This window comes from Pelodiscus sinensis, chromosome 7 (assembly GCF_052426305.1).
Source record: "Pelodiscus sinensis isolate ZL-2025 chromosome 7, ASM5242630v1, whole genome shotgun sequence".
NCBI lineage: Eukaryota > Metazoa > Chordata > Testudines > Trionychidae > Pelodiscus > Pelodiscus sinensis.
Genome location: NC_143058.1, coordinates 947,627 through 967,347, shown reverse-complemented (window position 1 = coordinate 967,347; position 19,721 = coordinate 947,627). Strand labels below are relative to the sequence as shown.

Here is a 19,721-nt window from a genome sequence, read left to right as displayed (position 1 = left end):
GGGGGCGGAGCCAGGCGTCCCTCCCCACGGAGGGGCCTGTCTGTCACGGGGCCACGGCAGCGTGGGGAGCATCCCCTGCACATGGCCCGGTGGGGGCGCCCGGCCCGGGGCCCAGCCTGCCACCTTCCCCTGCCCGCAGCTCACCTACCTGCCCCAGCCCTGGGGCAACTGCCGGGCCAGCGTGCCAGGGGAGCAGATCCTGCCGGGCTACGAGGGGTACAGCATCGCCGCCTGCCGCCTGCAGTGTGAGAGGGAGGCCGTGGTGAGCACCTGCCACTGCCGCATGGTGCACATGCCAGGTGAGAGCCCCGCCCTCTTCCGTGCCAGGAGAGAGCCCCGCCCCCTTCCGTGCCAGGAGACAGCCCCGCCCCCTTCCGTGCCAAGAGAGAGCCCCGCCCCCTTCTGTGCCAAGTGAGAGCCCCGCCCCCTTCTGTGCCAGGAGAGACCCCCCGTCCCCTCTGTGTGCCAGGAGAGACCCCCGCCCCCTTCCATGCCAGGAGAGACCCCCACCCCCTTCCATGCCAGGAGACCCCCCGTCCCCTCTGTGTGCCAGGAGAGACCCCCCACCCCCTTCCATGCCAGGAGACCCCCCCCCGCCCCCTTCCATGCCAGGAGAGACCCCCACCCCCTTCCATGCCAGGAGACCCCCCGTCCCCTCTGTGTGCCAGGAGAGACCCCCCACCCCCTTCCATGCCAGGAGACCCCCCCCCCGTCCCCTCTGTGTGCCAGGAGAGACCCCCACCCCCTTCCATGCCAGGAGACCCCCCCCCGTCCCCTCTGTGTGCCAGGAGAGACCCCCCACCCCCTTCCATGCCAGGAGACCCCCCCCCCGTCCCCTCTGTGTGCCAGGAGAGACCCCCACCCCCTTCCATGCCAGGAGACCCCCCGTCCCCTCTGTGTGCCAGGAGAGACCCCCCCACCCCCTTCCATGCCAGGAGAGACCCCCGCCCCCTTCCATGCCAGGAGACCCCCCCATCCCCTCTGTGTGCCAGGAGAGACCCCCGCCCCCTTCCATGCCAGGAGAGACCCCCGCCCCCTTCCATGCCAGGAGACCCCCCGTCCCCTCTGTGTGCCAGGAGAGACCCCCGCCCCCTTCCATGCCAGGAGAGACCCCCGCCCCCTTCCATGCCAGGAGACCCCCCCATCCCCTCTGTGTGCCAGGAGAGACCCCCGCCCCCTTCCATGCCAGGAGAGACCCCCGCCCCCTTCCATGCCAGGAGACCCCCCCATCCCCTCTGTGTGCCAGGAGAGACCCCGCCCCCTTCCATGCCAGGAGAGACCCCCCCGCCCCCTCTGTGTGCCAGGAGAGACCCCGCCCCCTTCCATGCCAGGAGTGCTGGGCAGCACTTACAGACACCGGCCAGTAGGGGTCACCCACAGCCCACACAGCCACCAGCGAATGCCCCACCAAACAGGACTCGGGGCCACAAGAGTGGACAGACCCCCCCGTCACAGCCCCCCCGCTATGTCAGACCCTCCCCCGCTATGTCAGACCCCCCCCCGTCACAGCCCCCCCGCTATGTCAGACCCTCCCCCGCTATGTCAGACCCCCCCCCGTCACAGCCCCCCCGCTATGTCAGACCCTCCCCCGCTATGTCAGACCCCCCCCGTCACAGCCCCCCCGCTATGTCAGACCCCCCCCGCTATGTCAGACCCCCCCGTCACAGCCCCCCCGCTATGTCAGACCCTCCCCCGCTATGTCAGACCCCCCCGTCACAGCCCCCCCGCTATGTCAGACCCTCCCCCGCTATGTCAGACCCCCCCGTCACAGCCCCCCCGCTATGTCAGACCCCCCCCGTCACAGCCCCCCCGCTATGTCAGACCCCCCCCGTCACAGCCCCCCCGCTATGTCAGACCCCCCCCCGCTATGTCAGACCCCCCCGTCACAGCCCCCCCGCTATGTCAGACCCTCCCCCGCTATGTCAGACCCCCCCGTCACAGCCCCCCCGCTATGTCAGACCCCCCCCGTCACAGCCCCCCCGCTATGTCAGACCCCCCCGTCACAGCCCCCCCGCTATGTCAGACCCCCCCCGCTATGTCAGACCCCCCCGTCACAGCCCCCCCGCTATGTCAGACCCTCCCCCGCTATGTCAGACCCCCCCCGTCACAGCCCCCCCGCTATGTCAGACCCTCCCCCGCTATGTCAGACCCCCCCGTCACAGCCCCCCCGCTATGTCAGATCCCCCCGTCACAGCCTCCCCGCTATGTCAGACCCCCCCCCGCTATGTCAGACCCCCCCGTCACAGCCCCCCCGCTATGTCAGACCCCCCCGTCACAGCCCCCCCGTCACAGCCCCCCCGCTATGTCAGACCCCCCCGTCACAGCCCCCCGCTATGTCAGACCCCCTGCCCCCTTCCGTGCCAGGACAGAATTGGGGCCACAGCCCAAGTGGGGCACAGGCTTGGGCCAGGCCCCCGGGGGTCTCACTTGCCTTCCTGGGGAAGCCACGTGGCTGCACCCTCCTGGGACACGAGCCTGGGCCTGTAGCCCTGCCCCACCGCGGGCTCCCGTCAGCGAGTGGTACCCGAGGGTGCCTGGTACCATCCCGGCGGCTGAGCAGGGCGTGCAGGGGAGGGGCCCCGGGGGAGGGCAGCCAGGCACCCGAGGGGCGGGGGCTGCGGGGATCCGTGAGCATCTCTAACCGGGGCCTTTCCCCAGGGAACGAGTCCCTCTGCTCGCCCAACGTCTACATCGAATGTGCCGACCGGACGCTCGGTAGGTGCCGCCGGGCACGGGCCTGCCCCAAGGACCCCCACTGGGGGGGGGAGGAGGCGGGGCGGCTGGTACACTCTGGGGTGGGGGCAGCTGGCACTGGGGCAGCAGACTGGACTCACACAAGGGGCAGGGAAGGGCTGGTACCTGGCTCTGGGGGCGAACGAGCTGCGGGGGAGCGGGGTGCCCAGGACACCCCCGGAGGGCGGGGCAGAGGGGCTCCCCCTGTCCTGCACGCTGGGAGCTGTGGGGAGGCAGAAGGTGCCGGGGACTGATGCCCCTGCCCGCCCTGTGCCCGGCAGACGCTGCAGTGGAGGACTCGCAGGAGCTCTGCAGCTGCCCCACGCCCTGCAACCTGACGCGCTACGGCAAGGAAATCTCCATGGTGCGCATCCCCAACAAGAGCTCGGCCCGCTACCTCGCCCGCAAGTACCAGCGCAACGAGACCTACATCCGGTGAGCGCCCGCGGCCCGGCGCCCTGTCCCCAGCGCCCGCTGCCTCCGGCGCCCGCGGCCCGGCGCCCTGTCCCCAGTGCCCGCTGCCTCCGACGCCCTGTCCCCGGCGCCCGCTGCCTCCGGCGCCCTGTCCCCAGCGCCCGCGGCCCGGCGCCCTGTCCCCAGCGCCCGCTGCCTCTGGCGCCCGCGGCCCGGCGCCCTGTCCCCAGCGCCCGCGGCCCGGCGCCCTGTCCCCAGCACCCGCGGCCCGGCGCCCTGTCCCCAGTGCCCGCTGCCTCCGACGCCCTGTCCCCAGTGCCCGCTGCCTCCGACGCCCTGTCCCCAGCGCCCGCTGCCTCCGGCGCCCTGTCCCCAGCGCCCGCCACCTCCGGCGTCCGCGGCCCGGCGCCCTATCCCCAGCGCCCGCTGCCTCCAGCGCCCACGGCCCGGCGCCCTGTCCCCAGCACCCGCTGCCTCCGGCGCCCGCGGCCCGGCGCCCTGTCCCCAGCGCCCGCTGCCTCCGGCGCCTGCGGCCCGGCGCCCTGTCCCCAGCGCCCGCAGCCTCCGGCGCCCGCAGCCCGGCGCCCTGTCCCCAGCGCCCGTGGCCCGGCGCCCTGTCCCCAGCGCCCGCTGCCTCCGGCGCCCTGTCCCCAGCGGCCGCGGCCCAGCGCCCTGTCCCCAGCGCCCGCGGCCTCTGGCGCCCGCAGCCTCCGGCGCCCTGTCCCCAGCGCCCACTGCCTCCGGCGCCTGCAGCCTGGCGGCCTGTCCCCAGCGCCCACTGCCTCCGGCGCCTGCAGCCTGGCGGCCTGTCCCCAGCGCCCGCTGCCTCCGGCGCCCGCAGCCCGGCGCCCTGTCCCCAGCGCCCGCTGCCTCCGGCGCCCTGTCCCCAGCGCCCGCTGCCTCCGGCGCCCTGTCCCCAGCGCCCGCTGCCTCCGGCGTCCGCAGCCTGGCGCCCTGTCCCCAGCGCCCGCTGCCTCCGGCGCCCGCGGCCCGGTGCCCTGTCCCCAGCGCCCGCTGCCTCCGGCGCCCTGTCCCCACCGCCCGCTGCCTCCGGCGCCCGCGGCCCGGCACCCTGTCCCCAGCGCCCGCGGCCCAGCGCCCTGTCCCCAGCGCCCGCTGCCTCCGGCGCCCGCAGCCTGGTGCCCTGTCCCCAGCGCCCGCTGTCTCTGGCGCCCGCGGCCTGGCGTCCTATCCCCAGCGCCCGCTGCCTCCGGCGCCCGCGGCCTGGTGCCCAGTGCCCAGCGCCCAGCGCCCGCTGCCTCCGGCGTCCTGACCCCAGCGCCTGCTGCCTCCGGCACCTGCAGCCTGGCACCCTGTCCCCAGCGTCTGCTGCCCGGTGCCCTGTCCCCAGCGCCCGCTGCCTCCGGCGCCCTGCCCTTAGCACTCTCTTCCCCCCAGCACCTGCTGCCTGGCTACATGGGCCCTGGCTCCTCTGCCGCAGCGCCCATTACCCCTTCCTTTCAGTCCCCCTTGGCCCTGTTCCCCTGCGCTCCTCTGTCCCCTGGTATTGCCTGTGTCAGTCCCTTCCTGCCCTGGCTCCCTGGCATCTCCCTGCCCAGCAACAGCCTCCCAGCCCCCTGCTGCCCCCCAGGAGAGAGCGACAGCCGCACCCCCCCGCCTTGCTGGCACCTTGGGGAGCCCAGTTCCCCCTGTGCCCCACAGCCCAGCGCCCGCCCCTCACTTACTGCCAGGGCCAGGCCCACCCCCCCAAACAGGCCTGCTGATCCTGGGCCATGCCCACTGTCACGGCTCACAGGTGGGGCCCACGCGTGCCCCGTCCTTCCCGGGGGGGTCCCCTCTCCAGTGACCTGCCCGTTCCCAGGGGTCACTCCAGTGCGGCGACCCTCTCTTGGGGGCCCCTCTCCCCTGGGGGTCGCCCTCCGCCTCCTGGACGGCGCCTCTCAGGGCCTCCAGCCACCTCCTCTGCCGTGAGCCCCTCGGGGGACCCCCTCTGGCCCCCGGACCCTCCACCCAGAGGGGACAGCGCCCCCCTGCTCCCCACCCCAGAGCGACCCCCGGCCAGCGCCCAGCAGGAGGGGCTATGGAGCGTTTGTCTGGCGTCTGGCCGGAGCCGGCCGCGTCCTCTGAGCAGGGCCGGGGGCACCAGGCCACCAGACGCCGGCTCCAGTTCTGGGTTGTTCCCTGCAACCGCACTGAGCCCCCCCGTATGTAACCCCCCTGAACCCCCAAAACTCCCCCCTTGTCACACTGAACCAGCAACACCCGGCACTGAGCCCCCCTGTATGTAACCCCCCTGAGCCCCCAAACTCCCCCCTTGTCACATTGAACCAGCAACACCCGGCACTGAGCCCCCCTGTATGTAACCCCCCTGAACCCCCAAAACTCCCCCCTTGTCACATTGAACCAGCAACACCCGGCACTGAGCCCCCCTGTATGTAACCCCCCTGAGCCCCCAAACTCCCCCCTTGTCACATTGAACCAGCAACACCCGGCACTGAGCCCCCCTGTATGTAACCCCCCTGAACCCCCAAAACTCCCCCCTTGTCACATTGAACCAGCAACACCCGGCACTGAGCCCCCCTGTATGTAACCCCCCTGAGCCCCCAAACTCCCCCCTTGTCACACTGAACCAGCAACACCCGGCACTGAGCCCCCCTGTATGTAACCCCCCTGAACCCCCAAAACTCCCCCCTTGTCACATTGAACCAGTAACACCCGGCATTGAGCCCCCCTGTATGTAACCCCCCTGAGCCCCCAAAACTCCCCCCTTGTCACTCTGAACCAGCAACACCCGGCACTGAGCCCTCCTGTATGTAACCCCCCTGAGCCCCCAAAACTCCCCCCTTGTCACTCTGAACCAGCAACACCCGGCATTGAGCCCCCCTGTATGTAACCCCCCTGAGCCCCCAAAACTCCCCCCTTGTCACTCTGAACCAGCAACACCCGGCACTGAGCCCTCCTGTATGTAACCCCCCTGAGCCCTCAAAACTCCCCCCTTGTCACACTGAACCAGCAACACCCGGCACTGAGCCCCCCTGTATGTAACCCCCCTGAGCCCCCAAAACTCCCCCCTTGTCACATTGAACCAGCAACACCCGGCACTGAGCCCCCCTGTATGTAACCCCCCTGAGCCCCCAAAACTCCCCCCTTGTCACACTGAACCAGTAACACCCGGCACTGAGCCCTCCTGTATGTAACCCCCTGAACCCCCAAAACTCCCCCCTTGTCACACTGAACCAGTAACACCCGGCACTGAGCCCCCCTGTATGTAACCCCCCTGAGTCCCCAAAACTCCCCCCTTGTCACACTGAACCAGTAACACCCGGCACTGAGCCCCCCTGTATGTAACCCCCCTGAGCCCCCAAAACTCCCCCCTTGTCACACTGAACCAGCAACACCCGGCACTGAGCCCCCCTGTATGTAACCCCCCTGAGCCCCCAAAACTCCCCCCTTGTCACATTGAACCAGTAACACCCGGCACTGAGCCCCCCTGTATGTAACCCCCCTGAACCCCCAAAACTCCCCCCTTGTCACACTGAACCAGCAACACCCGGCACTGAGCCCCCCCTGTATGTAACCCCCCTGAGCCCCCAAAACTCCCCCCTTGTCACACTGAACCAGCAACACCCGGCACTGAGCCCCCCTGTATGTAACCCCCCTGAGCCCCCAAAACTCCCCCCTTGTCACATTGAACCAGTAACACCCGGCACTGAGCCCCCCTGTATGTAACCCCCCTGAACCCCCAAAACTCCCCCCTTGTCACACTGAACCAGCAACACCCGGCACTGAGCCCCCCTGTATGTAACCCCCCTGAGCCCTCAAAACTCCCCCCTTGTCACACTGAACCAGCAACACCCGGCACTGAGCCCCCCTGTATGTAACCCCCCTGAGCCCTCAAAACTCCCCCCTTGTCACACTGAACCAGTAACACCCGGCACTGAGCCCCCCCGTATGTAACCCCCCTGAACCCCCAAAACTCCCCCCTTGTCACATTGAACCAGCAACACCCGGCACTGAGCCCCCCGTATGTAACCCCCCTGAACCCCCAAAACTCCCCCCTTGTCACAGTGAACCAGTAACACCCGGCACTGAGCCCCCCTGTATGTAACCCCCCTGAACCCCCAAAACTCCCCCCTTGTCACACCGAACCAGCAACACCCGGCACTGAGCCCCCCTGTATGTAACCCCCCGAGCCCCCAAAACTCCCCCCTTGTCACACTGAACCAGTAACACCCGGCACTGAGCCCCCCTGTATGTAACCCCCCTGAGCCCCCAAAACTCCCCCCTTGTCACACTGAACCAGTAACACCCGGCACTGAGCCCCCCTGTATGTAACCCCCCTGAGTCCCCAAAACTCCCCCCATGCCCCTCCCACCTGCCAGCCCACAGCCCAATCACCTCCCCCTGTGCCTGGGCTGAGTCCCACAGCCTACCCCCCCCAGCGCTGGGCCCACACCTGCCTCCTCCCCCCCCGGGCTGTGCCCACCCGAGCGACTGCTCCCTTTCCCCCCAGGGAGAACTTCCTGGTGCTGGACATTTTCTTCGAGGCGCTGAGCTACGAGGCCATCGAGCAGAAGAAGGCCTACGAGCTGGCGGGGCTGCTGGGTGAGTCGCTGCCCCCCCCCGCTCCCCGGTCCCCACTGCCCCTCCCCCGCAGGGCTCCCTGACACCCCCGCCGATGCTGGGGGCCTGTTCCGGCCGCCCCCCCATCCCTGTGTGACCCGTCCCTCTCGCGGCAGGGGACATCGGGGGGCAGATGGGGCTGTTCATCGGCGCCAGTATCCTCACCGTCCTGGAGATCCTGGACTACGTCTACGAGGTGAGCGCCGGCGCGGGCGGCACCCGGAGACGGGGGGGACGCTGCTGTGAGCGGTGCGGGGGAGGGGCGTGGTGGGGCTCGTGCGGGGGAGGGGGTGGAATGGGGCTCGTGCGGAGGAGGGGCGCGGTGGGGCTCGTGCGGGGGAGGGGATGGAATGGGGCTCGTGCGGAGGAGGGGCGCGGTGGGACTGGTGCGGGGGAGGGGCGCGGTGGGGCTGGTGGGCGGGAGGGGGTGCAATGGGGCTGGTGCAGGGGAGGGGCGCGGTGGGACTGGTGCGGGGGAGGGGCGCGGTGGGGCTGGTGGGGGGGAGGGGGTGCAATGGGGCTGGTGCAGGGGAGGGGCGCGGTGGGAGTGGTGCGGGGGAGGGGGTGCAATGGGGCTGGTGCAGGGGAGGGGCGCGGTGGGGCTGGTGCGGGGGAGGGGCGCGGTGGGGCTGGTGCGGGGGAGGGGCGCGGTGGGGCTGGTGTGGGGGAGAGGGTGCAATGGGGCTGGTGCAGGGGAGGGGCGCGGTGGGGCTGGTGCGGGGGAGGGGCGCGGTGGGGCTGGTGCGGGGGGGAGGACACATGGGGGCCTGATGCGAGCGGGCGGGGGCTGGGTTGCTGTCACCGCACGTGTCCCCTTTGCTGACTGTGGAGGGGCGGGGGGGCTGGACAGAGGGGGTCCAAGCTGAGCGCGTGCAAGTGCCTGGGCTCCTGAGCGTCCCCGCGTGGGTCTGGCCATGCACACGCGTGTGCCCTGAGCACCCCCCTACCCCGCCCAGGTGCTCCGGGACAAGGCCAGCCGGGCGCTGTGCCGCTCCAAGGCGCCGCGCAAGAAGCCGTCAGGCAGCATCGCCACGCTGGGGCTGGAGGAGCTCAAGGAGCAGGTACGCGGCCGGCAGCCCAGCGTGGGGTGGGCCAGCCCCACACGGCAGGAGTACGGCAGGGCAGGGCCGTCCTAGGCAGGGGCTCGGGCAGAGTGCTAGGGGCACCCGGCCGGTCTCGGGGCAGCGTCTCCCCACAGGCGGCTGGCACCCGGCTGGGCTCGGGGCAGCGTCTCCCCACAGGCGCCTGGCACCCGGCCGGTCTCGGGGCAGCGTCTCCCCTCAGGCGCCTGGCACCCGGCCAGACTCGGGGCAGCGTCTCCCCTCAGGCGCCTGGCACCCGGCCAGACTCGGGGCAGCGTCTCCCCTCAGGCGCCTGGCACCCGGCCAGACTCGGGGCAGCGTCTCCCCACAGGCGCCTGGCACCCGGCCGGTCTCGGGGCAGCGTCTCCCCTCAGGCGCCTGGAACCCGGCCAGACTCGGGGCAGCGTCTCCCCTCAGGCGCCTGGCACCCGGCCAGACTCGGGGCAGCGTCTCCCCACAGGCGCCTGGCACCCGGCCGGACTCGGGGCAGCGTCTCCCCTCAGGCGGCTGGCACCCGGCCGGTCTCGGGGCAGCGTCTCCCCACAGGCGCCTGGCACCCGGCCGGTCTCGGGGCAGCGTCTCCCCACAGGCGCCTGGCACCCGCAGTTTCTGGGTCTGAGCATCCATTACCCCCAGCAAGGGGAGATGGATGGTCTGGCAGGAGGGTGCCTGGGTGCAGCCGGGAGACCCCGCGCCCTCCGCGACGCAGCCGGGAGGCCCCGCGCCCTCCGCGATGCAGCCGGGAGGCCCCGCGCCCTCCGCGACGCAGCCGGGAGGCCCCGCGCCCTCCGCGACGCAGCCGGGAGGCCCCACGCCCTCCGCGACGCAGCCGGGAGGCCCCACGCCTTCCGTGACTCAGCCGGGAGCGGGATGAACAGCGGAACTGCGGTGAAGCGGCAAAGGGGGAACACGGGCAAATAGTGCAAGTGGGGGGTGAAGGCACAAAATGAGCTCAAACTCGCTAGAGACATCCAGGGACACGTCACGGGGTGCCATTAGAATTGGCCCACCGCCGGTCAGACAGCCCCTGCGCTGTTAAGGAGGATGAAAGGCTCCTTAACAGGGACGGAGAGCAGCCAACGGGAGCAGAGGGAAACCTTCCATAGTTGGGACCCTTCTCCCAGAGGATGTTGCGGTTTCCTCTCGCACTGATAAATCAGGAATAAGGGACCTTTCGGAAAAGGCTTTATTTTTGAAAGATCCCGTCTAGACTGGCGCTTTTCTCTGGCAAAGCCCCGAGCCGGAAAAAAGCGGCAGCCATGTTCATGCAAATGCCGCAGGGAAAATTTAAATCCCCGCAGCCTTTGCAATTCCGACTTGTCTCATTAGCGTCCCTTTTCCGGAAAAGGGTGCCACTGTACACACAGCCTTACAGGATAATTCTTTCCACTTTCACAAACAGGACCGCTTGGGAATAGTGACCATAATATACTAACATTGAACATCCCTGCGGTGGGAAGAACCCCTCAGCAGCCCAGCACTGTGGCATTAAGTTTCAGAAAGGGGAACTATGCAAAAACGAGGAGGTTAGTGAAACAGAAATGAAACAGTCCAGGGACAAAAGTAAAATCCCGGCAAGCTGCATGGACACTTTTCAACAACACCATAAGAGAGGCCCGAATTAAATGTACACCCCAAATTAAAAAACTCAGTCGAAGAACTAAAAAAGAGCCAGCGTGGCTTAACCACCATGTAAAAGAAGCAGTGAGAGATAAAAAGGCATCTTTTAAAAAGTAGAAATCAAATCCTACTGAGGTAAATCGAAAGGGGCATAAAACTGCCAAATTAAGTTTAAAAATGTAATAAGAAAAGCCCAAAAGGAGTTGAAGAACAGCCAGCCAGACACTCCAAAGGTAATACCAGAGCTTATGTCTACACTTGCGGCTTCTTGCGCAAGAACATTCCTTTTTTAAAGAGGAATAAGGGACCTTTCGGAAAAGGCTTTATTTTCCGAAAGATCCCCGTCGAGACTGGCGCTTTTTTCTGGCAAAGCTCCGAGCCGGAAAAAAGCGGCAGCCATTTTTATGCTAATGAAGCGGGGGGATTTAAATCCCAGCTTCATTTGCTATTGCGATGTGTCTAATTTGCATCCCTTTTACGGAAAAGGGATGCAGTCTAGACACAGCCAGAATGTTTTTTAAGTATATCTCAGAAACAGGAAGCCGGCTAAACAACCAGTGGGGCCCCTGGACAATCGAGATACAAAAGGACACAAAGACGATAAAGTCATTGCCGAGAAACTAAATGAATTCTTTGCTTCAGTCTTCACGGCAGAGGATGTTGGGGAGATTCCCGAATCTGCACCGTCCTTTGTAGGTGGCAAATCTGAGGACTTGTCACAGATTGAAGGGTCATTAGAGGAGGGTTTGGAATTAATTGATAAACTGAACAGTAACAAGTCACCGGGACCGGATGGCATTCACCCAAGAGTTCTGAAAACTCAAATGGGAAATTGTGGAACTATTAACTATGATCTGTAACCTCCTTTAAATCAGCTTCTGTACCCAATGGCTGGAAGACAGCTAATGGAACACCAATATTTAAAACGGGCTCTAGAGGCGATCCCGGCAATTACAGACCAGTAAGTCTAATGTCAGTACTGGGAAAATTAGTTGAAACAATAGTAAAGAATAAAATTGTGAAGCATGTAGAAGAACATAATTTGTTGGGCAAAAGTCAACATGGTTTCTGTAAAGGGAAATCCTGTTTTACTAATCTGTTAGAGTTCTTTGAAGGGGTTAACAAACATGCGGACAAGGGGGATCCAGTAGATATAGTATACTTGGATTTTCAGAAAGCCTTTGACAAGGTGTGACGGACCGGGCTGTGTCTGGGCACAGCTTAGGGCGTCCGCTCAGGGCGAATTGCTCAAATCCGGGGCTCTTTACAGTCCCCCTGACTGGCGACCTCTCCAAACAGGCCACAAACCAGTCTCACAGAGCGCTTCAGCAGCCTGCCTGAAGCCTCCCGAGCAAAACCCCTCCGACACCCCAGCAATATCCGTGCCCCAGATGGCCCCAGGCCTATACACAGGTGGGGGGTCCTAGCACCCAATCCCACCTACCCCGAACAAGTCCTGTCCGGTTCCAAGAAACCAGCCACAGATCCCTGGTCAATTTCCCCTCTGGACCTTACCCACAAATCACGCTGGGCCAATCCTTTAGAATCTATATCTAAAGGTTTATTATTACAGGAAAGAAAAGCCTGAGAGTAAGGTTATTAAAGTACAGTACGTTACATGCACCGAATCTCCCAGTCCTCGATGCAGGCGCTAGCAGAGATGTTGCAGCTGCTGGTTAAAAGTCCTTATTGCACATCCTACGATCAGGATGGGTTCACAGGTCTTCCGGGCTCTTCAATCCCTGCAGTGCTGCCTCTGGGATGAAGTGCTGAGCTGAGAACCAAAATGGCCTCGACCACATGGCCTATTTATCTCCTTCCTGGCCTCTTCTGGTCTCAGCCGGTCACCTGGTCCTCAGCCTCTCTCTGCTGGCAGCCCTTGGGTCTCCGCCCTCCTGCTTTAGGTGTGTCTTTGGGCCATCAAGTGCCATTGTTCCACAGGGCTTTGCTACCCAGCCTGTCCATAGCCATGCTCAACCACATTCACAGAAATATTCAGCTTCCACACAGATTACAGATTCCTACCCACACACATAGACATTATACATTCACATAAATAGCGTACATGAGATCAACAAACAATTCAATCCCCATTCAATCCCCCCATACCAATTTCTGGGGCCAACCCCCCCCCCCCCCCCCCCCCCCCCCCCCCCCCCCCCCAGGGGTGCAGCAGCGATCTGGCTGCTTCCCTCCAATTCAGCAACGTGACACCCCCAACGCAAAATTGATGCAGGAAGTGGTGCCAGTAACATCACTGAGGGCATCACATGGGTTCCCCCGCCCTGGACAAGGCGTCTGCCACAATGTTCTCCTTCCCCCTTATGTGGACTATGTCCATGTCGTATTCCTGCAGGGCCAGGCTCCAGCGCAGCACCCTGGAGTTGGTCCCCTTGGCCTTGTGCAACCAGACCAGAGGGGCATGGTCACTCAGCACAGTGAACCTCCTGTTGTACAGATAGGGTTTGAGCTGCTTGACAGCCCACACGATGGCATAACACTCCTTCTCAATTGTAGCGTAATTCTGCTCCGCGGGGGACAGCTTTTTGCTGAGGTACGCCACAGGGTGTCTCCTGTCCCCCGCCCCGTCCTGCATCAGCACTGCCCCCAACCCAATGTTAGAGGCGTCGGTGCACAACCAAAAGGGCTTGTTGAAATCCGGGCTGGCCAGCTCGGGTTCCTGGGCCAAGGCATTCTTTATGCTCTGGAACCCCTCCTCACAGGCCGCTGACCACACCACCCGGTCCGGCCTCTCCTTCTTGGTGAGGTCCGTGATTGGGGCTACAACCTCACTGAACCCCTTCACAAACCTCCTGTAGTAGTTGGCCAGGCCCACAAATGCCTGGACCTGCTTCTTTGTTTGGGGAACCGGCCAATTCTTAATGGCCTCCACCCTCAGGGGCTCGGGGCGCACCGCCCCACTGCCGACCCTGTGCCCCAGATAGGTCACTTCGGCAGCCCCCATCCTGCATTTGGACACCTTGACAGTCAGGTTGGCCTCCCCGAGTCGCCGCAGCACTGCCCCCACGTGATTGAGGTGGTCCCGCCAGGAGTCACTGAAAATGGCCAGGTCGTCAATATAGGCCATGGCGAAACCCCCCAGCCCTTGCAGGATCTCGTTGATCAGCCTCATAAAGGTGGCCCCGGAATTCCGCATGCCGAAGGGCAGCACCTTGAACTCATACAGGCCAGACTCCACTATGAATGCAGATTTCTCCTGCGCATCCGCATCCAGGGGGATCTGCCAGTACCCCCTAGTCAGGTCCAGAGTACTTATAAACCTTGCCCCCCCCCAGTGTATCTAACAGATCCTCTATCCTGGGGGTGGGGAAGGGGTCAGGCTGCGTGATAGCATTTAACTTCCTGTAGTCTACGCAAAACCTCATGGTCCTGTCCTTTTTAGGTACCATCACAATAGGGGATGCCCAGGGGCTCCGGGACCTGGTGATTATGCCCATGGCCAGCATGCTCTCCACCTCCTCCTGAATCTGCCTCTGCATCTCCCCCTTGGCCCTATAAGCTCTGCTGGGTGCTGGCCAGGGCCCCGTCGTGTGGATAGAATGTGATATCCTGTCTGTGAGCCCCGGCCTGTTGGAGAACGTTCGCCGGTGGTGCTTCAGTAGCGCCAGCAACTCCCCCCTCTGCAGGGAGGTCAAACCCTCCCCCATCTCTGTGCTCTCGAGGGGCGTCTCTTCCTGACTCTCCGCCACCATATCCACCAAAGGGACGGACATGGCTTCCTCCTCAGCACAACAGATCATGTTCACATTCACCCCCCTCTCCATGTACGCCTTCATCCGGTTCACGTGCACCGTTTGCACCCCACCCCGGCCACTGGCCTTCCTCACGTCATAGGTCACTTCGTTCACCCTCTCCACTACCTCATAGGGCCCGCCCCAAACATCCTGCATCTTATTCCTCCTCACCGGGTCCAGCACCAACACCAAGTCCCCTATTTCGAATGCCCTCTCCACGGCATCTCTGTCATACCAGGCCTTCTGGGCCCCTTGGCTGTCACTCAAGTTCTCCCGAACCAACTCCATCATTTCCTTCAGCCTGTCCTTGAACTGTGTCACATACTCAGTCACCGGCTGCTCTGCCACTTCTACATTGCCCTCCCAGGCATCCCGGATCAAGTCCAGGGGCCCCCGGACCTGCCTCCCATAGAGCAGCTCGAAGGGAGCAAACCCCGTGGAGTCCTGGGCCACACTCCTGTAGGCATATAACAGGTAAGGCAGCAGCACATCCCAGTCGTTCTGGCGCCTGTTCACATACATCTTCAGCATGGACTTCAGAGTCCCATTGAACCTCTCTACTAGCCCATTCGTCTGTGGATGATAGGGGGCAGCCTTCAGGTGCTTGACCCCACACAATTCCCACAACTGCCTGAACACCATGGACATGAAGTTCGACCCGCGGTCAGACAGCACCTCCCTGGGGAAACCCACCCTGCTGAACACAGTGAACAAGGCTGTTGCCACCGTCTCTGCCTCCACGTTGGACAGAGCCACGGCCTCTGGGTACCTCGTAGCAAAGTCTACCACTACCAGAATGTACTTCTTCCCATTCCTGGAGGGCCTCGGAAGTGGGCCCACAATATCCATTGACACTCGGGCAAAGGCTTCCCCAATAATGGGCAGAGGCTGCAGGGGCGCCTTGCGGGGCCCCCTGGATCCCTTCCGCTTCTGGCACAACTCGCAGCTTCGGCAATATTCCCTCACCGACCCGAACATGCGCGGCCAGTAGAAGTTCTGCTCCAGCCTGTCACAAGTCTTGCCCACTCCCAGATGCCCTGCGAACGGACCCTCAATAATTCCTCCCTGTACGCCTCCGGCACCACCAGCTGCCTGCGCGTCGCTGCCTGGGAACCCTTCTTCCCCAGGGGGGGCTCCCTGTATAGCAGCCCCTCTTGTATGAGAAATCTGCCCCTCTCCTCAGTAGCCGGGGTCTGGTTCTGGGCCTCCTCCCTGGCTCTCTCCAGGGACTCATCGCTCTGCTGGGCCTCCTGGAACTCCTGCTGTGTGCCCCTCAGCGCTGGAGCAGCATCCGCCCCCTCGGGCGCCCTCTCAACCTCCCCCGCCTGGGGCACACTCTGGGCCTGATCTCCCTCTGCCCCGCTGCTACCTGCCGGGGCATCGGCTTCACCCCCATATTCCTTCTGTGACCTGGTCACCACGTTAACCTGGCTGGGCATATCCGCTAGGTCGTTCCCCACCAAGACATCCGCGGGAATCAAGTCCCGGACAGCCACCAACACCTGCCCCCTGAAGTCCCCCCACTCAAGATGGACTCTAGCTACAGGCAGGCTCACCGAGTACTCCGACAAGGCCACTATGGTTACACTGTCCCCGGGCACCACGTCCTCCGGTCTCACCAGGTGCCCCTTGACTATTGTGATGTCCGAGCCAGTGTCTCGCCAGCCACTGCATCTAACTCCATTGACCTTCGCCTCCCCCATAAACTTCTCACTGCCCTTCCACGCCTCCGTCCTGCCATACCGGGTGAGCTCACTGCCCCCCTCACTCCTCCGTAGGTTACATTGTTAACATTAGCTACTGCATCGCTCACATCTGGACTCAGGGCGGTGTCAGGGGCCTCGCTGGGGTCCAAGAGCCCAGCCTGCGTGCACACTGGAATTGAATTGGTGCTTATAGAACGGCTGGGAGCCCCCAGCCTGGGGCCGCTCCTTAGGTCTGGACAGTCAGGCCTTATATGGCCAGATCGGCCACAGTGATAGCACTTGGCTTGCCTATCCCTGAGGGGGGCACCCTGCTCTCGGGGCTCCTCCGCATCCCCTCGATGGATTCTGGGCCGGGTCTGCTCCTGACCCCCTCCCTCCGCTTAGATTGGGGGGATAGGAGCCGAGTCTTCCCCCCGGGTCTGTGCCCATCCCGCGCCCTGTTCTGGGTGTGGGCATCTGCAATCTCTGCAGCCCGTAGGACCGATTCGGGCTCTCGATCACACACAGCCGCCCTGACCTCGTCAGGCACCACATTCAGAAACTGCTCCAGGGTGACCAAATCCAGCAGTTTCTCATAATCCCCATTTACCTTCGCCCCCATCACCCACCTTTTAACAAAGCCCATCAGCTTATGGGCACATTCCACATAAGAACAATCATTGGACATCCTAAAACTCCTGAACTTAACCCGGTGGGATTCAGGGGTAACCCTGAACCGCCTCAGTGCATAGTCTTTAAACCGCCCGTAGTCCAATGCTTCCTCCTCCCCCATGTCATTGAATACCTCCCTGGCCTTGCCAGTCAGTTTGGTCATCAGGACAGGCATGCGCTGCTCGTCTGGGATCCGGTTCACGTTGCAGATGCGCTCGAAGGTGGCCAAAAACTCCTCGATATCGTCATTATCGCTGTAGACGGGACAGATCCTCTCCCAACTCTTGTTGGCAAGCGGGGCTGGGCTCGCAGGTTGCTGGACCCTTTGTTGTGCCTCCAGTATCTGGAGTTGGCGCCGCTGGGAACTCTCCTCCGCCGCCCTCTCCTCCATGCGCCGTGCGTGGGCCGCTCTCTCCGCCTCTCTCTCCTTTGCACGTATCTCTGCCAGGGCCCTCTCATGTTCTAGCTCCCTTTCTCTCGCTGCCTGTTGCCTCTTGATTTCCTCCGTAACCGCATTTGTAGCCTCGGGTGGGGGCTGCTCCTTGGCCCACAGGTCGTCCTGCAGCAGCAAAATTGTCAGCTGCTGCTTAGTAGTCTTCTGTAGGAAGCCAATGCCCCTCTGTGAGCACAAATCCTTCAGAGCCTCTCTGCTCAGGCTCTCATATGGGCGCTGCTGACTCATTTCGGCTGCCCTTTAACCAACCGCACTCTCAGTACTAAAAATCAAATTTAGACAGCGTGGGGTCTTGATCCCAAAGCTCAATTGACCAAGATCTGTGGATCCTGCCGACTACGCCACTGTGACGGACCGGGCCGTGTCTGGGCACAGCTTAGGGCGTCCGCTCAGGGCGAATTGCTCAAATCCGGGGCTCTTTACAGTCCCCCTGACTGGCAACCTCTCCAAACAGGCCACAAACCAGTCTCACCGAGCGCTTCAGCAGCCTGCCTGAAGCCTCCCGAGCAAAACCCCTCCGACACCCCAGCAATATCCGTGCCCCAGATGGCCCCGGGCCTATACACAGGTGGGGGGTCCTAGCACCCAATCCCACCTACCCCGAACAAGTTCTGTCCGGTTCCAAGAAACCAGCCACAGATCCCTGGTCAATTTCCCCTCTGGACCTTACCCACAAATCACGCTGGGCCAATCCTTTAGAATCTATATCTAAAGGTTTATTATTACAAGAAAGAAAAGCCTGAGAGTAAGGTTATTAAAGTACAGTACATTACATGCACCGAATCTCCCAGTTTTCGATGCAGGCTCTAGCAGAGATGTTACAGCTGCTGGTTAACAGTCCTTATTGCACATCCTACGATCAGGATGGGTTCCCAGGTCTTCCGGGCTCTTCAATCCCTGCAGTGCTGCCTCTGGGATGAAGTGCTGAGCTGAGAACCAAAATGGCCTCGACCACATGGCCTCTTTATACTCCTTCCTGGCCTCTTCTGGTCTCAGCCGGTCACCTGGTCCTCAGCCTCTCTCTGCTGGCAGCCCTTGGGTCTCCGCCCTCCTGCTTTAGGTGTGTCTTTGGGCCATCAAGGGCCATTGTTCCACAGGGCTTTGCTACCCAGCCTGTCCATAGCAATGCTCAACCACATTCACAGAAATATTCAGCTTCCACACATATTACAGATTCCTACCCACACACATAGACATTATACATTCACATAAATAGCGTACATGAGATCAACAAACAATTCAATCCCCATTCAATCCCCCCATACCAATTTCTGGGGCCAACACCCCCACCCAGGGGTGCAGCAGCGATCTGGCTGCTTCCCTCCAATTCAGCAACGTGACACAAGGTCCCTCACCAAAGGCTCTTGTGTAAATTCCATGGCCATGGGATAAGAGGGAAGGTCCTTTCTTGGATTGAGAACTGGTTAAAAGACAGGAAACAAAGGGTAGGAATAAATGGTAAATTTTCAGATTGGAGAGGGGTAACTAGTGGTGTCCCCAAGGGTCAGTCCTGGGACCAATCCTATTCAACTTATTCATAAATGATCTGGAGAAAGGGGTAAACAGTGAGGTGGTAAAGTTTGCAGACGACACTAAACTGCTCACGGTAGTTAAGACCAAGCAGACTGTGAAGAACTTCAAAAAGATCTCTCAAAACTAAGTGATTGGGCAACAAAATGGCAAATAAATTGAAAGTGGATAAATGTAAAGTAATGCACATCAGGAAAAATAACCCCAACTAGACATAAAACTAGCCAATTAGCCCGTCATAAGATGGGATTTTCAGGTCTCTCCTCCACGACGATCTCTCCGGAGCCTCCGGTCTTTCACTCCATCTCTCTCTCTCTCTCAGCTCTCCTCCACCTCCTGCCTCTCTGTCTGTCTCTCTCTTTCTCTTCTCCTCCCCCTCCTGCCTCTCACTCAGGGGACTGCGGAGCCCAAACAGGCATTTGAGCTCCATGCTCCCCGTGCTGCATGGGGAGCATGGAGCCCAGCGGTCACTTGCTCCGCTTGCTCCTCCGCGGCGGCCCGGCTGAGCGGCGCAGAAGTCAGCCGAGCGCCATGGCGGGAGGCAACAGCGCCACCCAGAGGGAACAGCCGGCATTTCAGTGTTATAGTCACAAGCATTGGGCTACTATATATATATATATAATATGATGGGGGCTAATTTAGCTACAACTAATCAGGAAAGAGATCTTGGAGTCATCGTGGATAGTTCTCTGAAGACGTCCATGCAGTGTGCAGCAGCTGTCAAAAAAGCAAACAGGATGTTCGGAATCATTAAAAAAGGGATAGAGAATAAGACGGAGAATGTCTTATTGCCCTTATATAAATCCATGGGACGCCCACATCTTGAATAGTGCGTACAGACGTGGTCGCCTCCTCTCAAACAAGATACACTGGCATTAGAAAAGGTTCAGAGAAGGGCAGCTAAAATGCTGAGGGGTTTGGACGGGTCCCATATGAGGAGAAATTAAAGAGACTGGGAATTTTCAGCTTGGAAAAGAGGAGACTGAGGGGGATATGCTAGAGGTCTATAAAATCATGAGTGGTGTGGAGAAAGTAAAGAAGGAAAAGTGATTTACTTGTTCCCATAATATAAGACCTAGAGGACACCAAATGAAACTAATGGGCAGCAGGTTTAAACCAAATAAAAGGCAGTTCTTCTTCACACAGCGTGTAGTCAACCTGTGGAACTCCTTGCCTGAGGAGGTTGTGAAGG

The 19,721-nt window shown here is 62.2% G+C and overlaps 1 protein-coding gene across 2 annotated transcripts in view; it reads left to right on the top strand.

Moving 5' to 3' along the window:
- Nucleotides 1–19,721, top strand: part of ASIC4 (acid sensing ion channel subunit family member 4) — a 93,990-nt gene that overhangs the window by 68,344 nt on the left and 5,925 nt on the right. For both annotated transcript variants that reach the window (XM_075914480.2, XM_089779586.1), the window contains exons 4-9: nt 140–299; nt 2,659–2,715; nt 3,015–3,168; nt 7,622–7,713; nt 7,848–7,927; nt 8,688–8,792. In XM_075914480.2, coding sequence (XP_075770595.1) covers nt 140–299; nt 2,659–2,715; nt 3,015–3,168; nt 7,622–7,713; nt 7,848–7,927; nt 8,688–8,792 — 648 coding nt within the window. The remainder of the gene's footprint in view (nt 1–139; nt 300–2,658; nt 2,716–3,014; nt 3,169–7,621; nt 7,714–7,847; nt 7,928–8,687; nt 8,793–19,721) is intronic.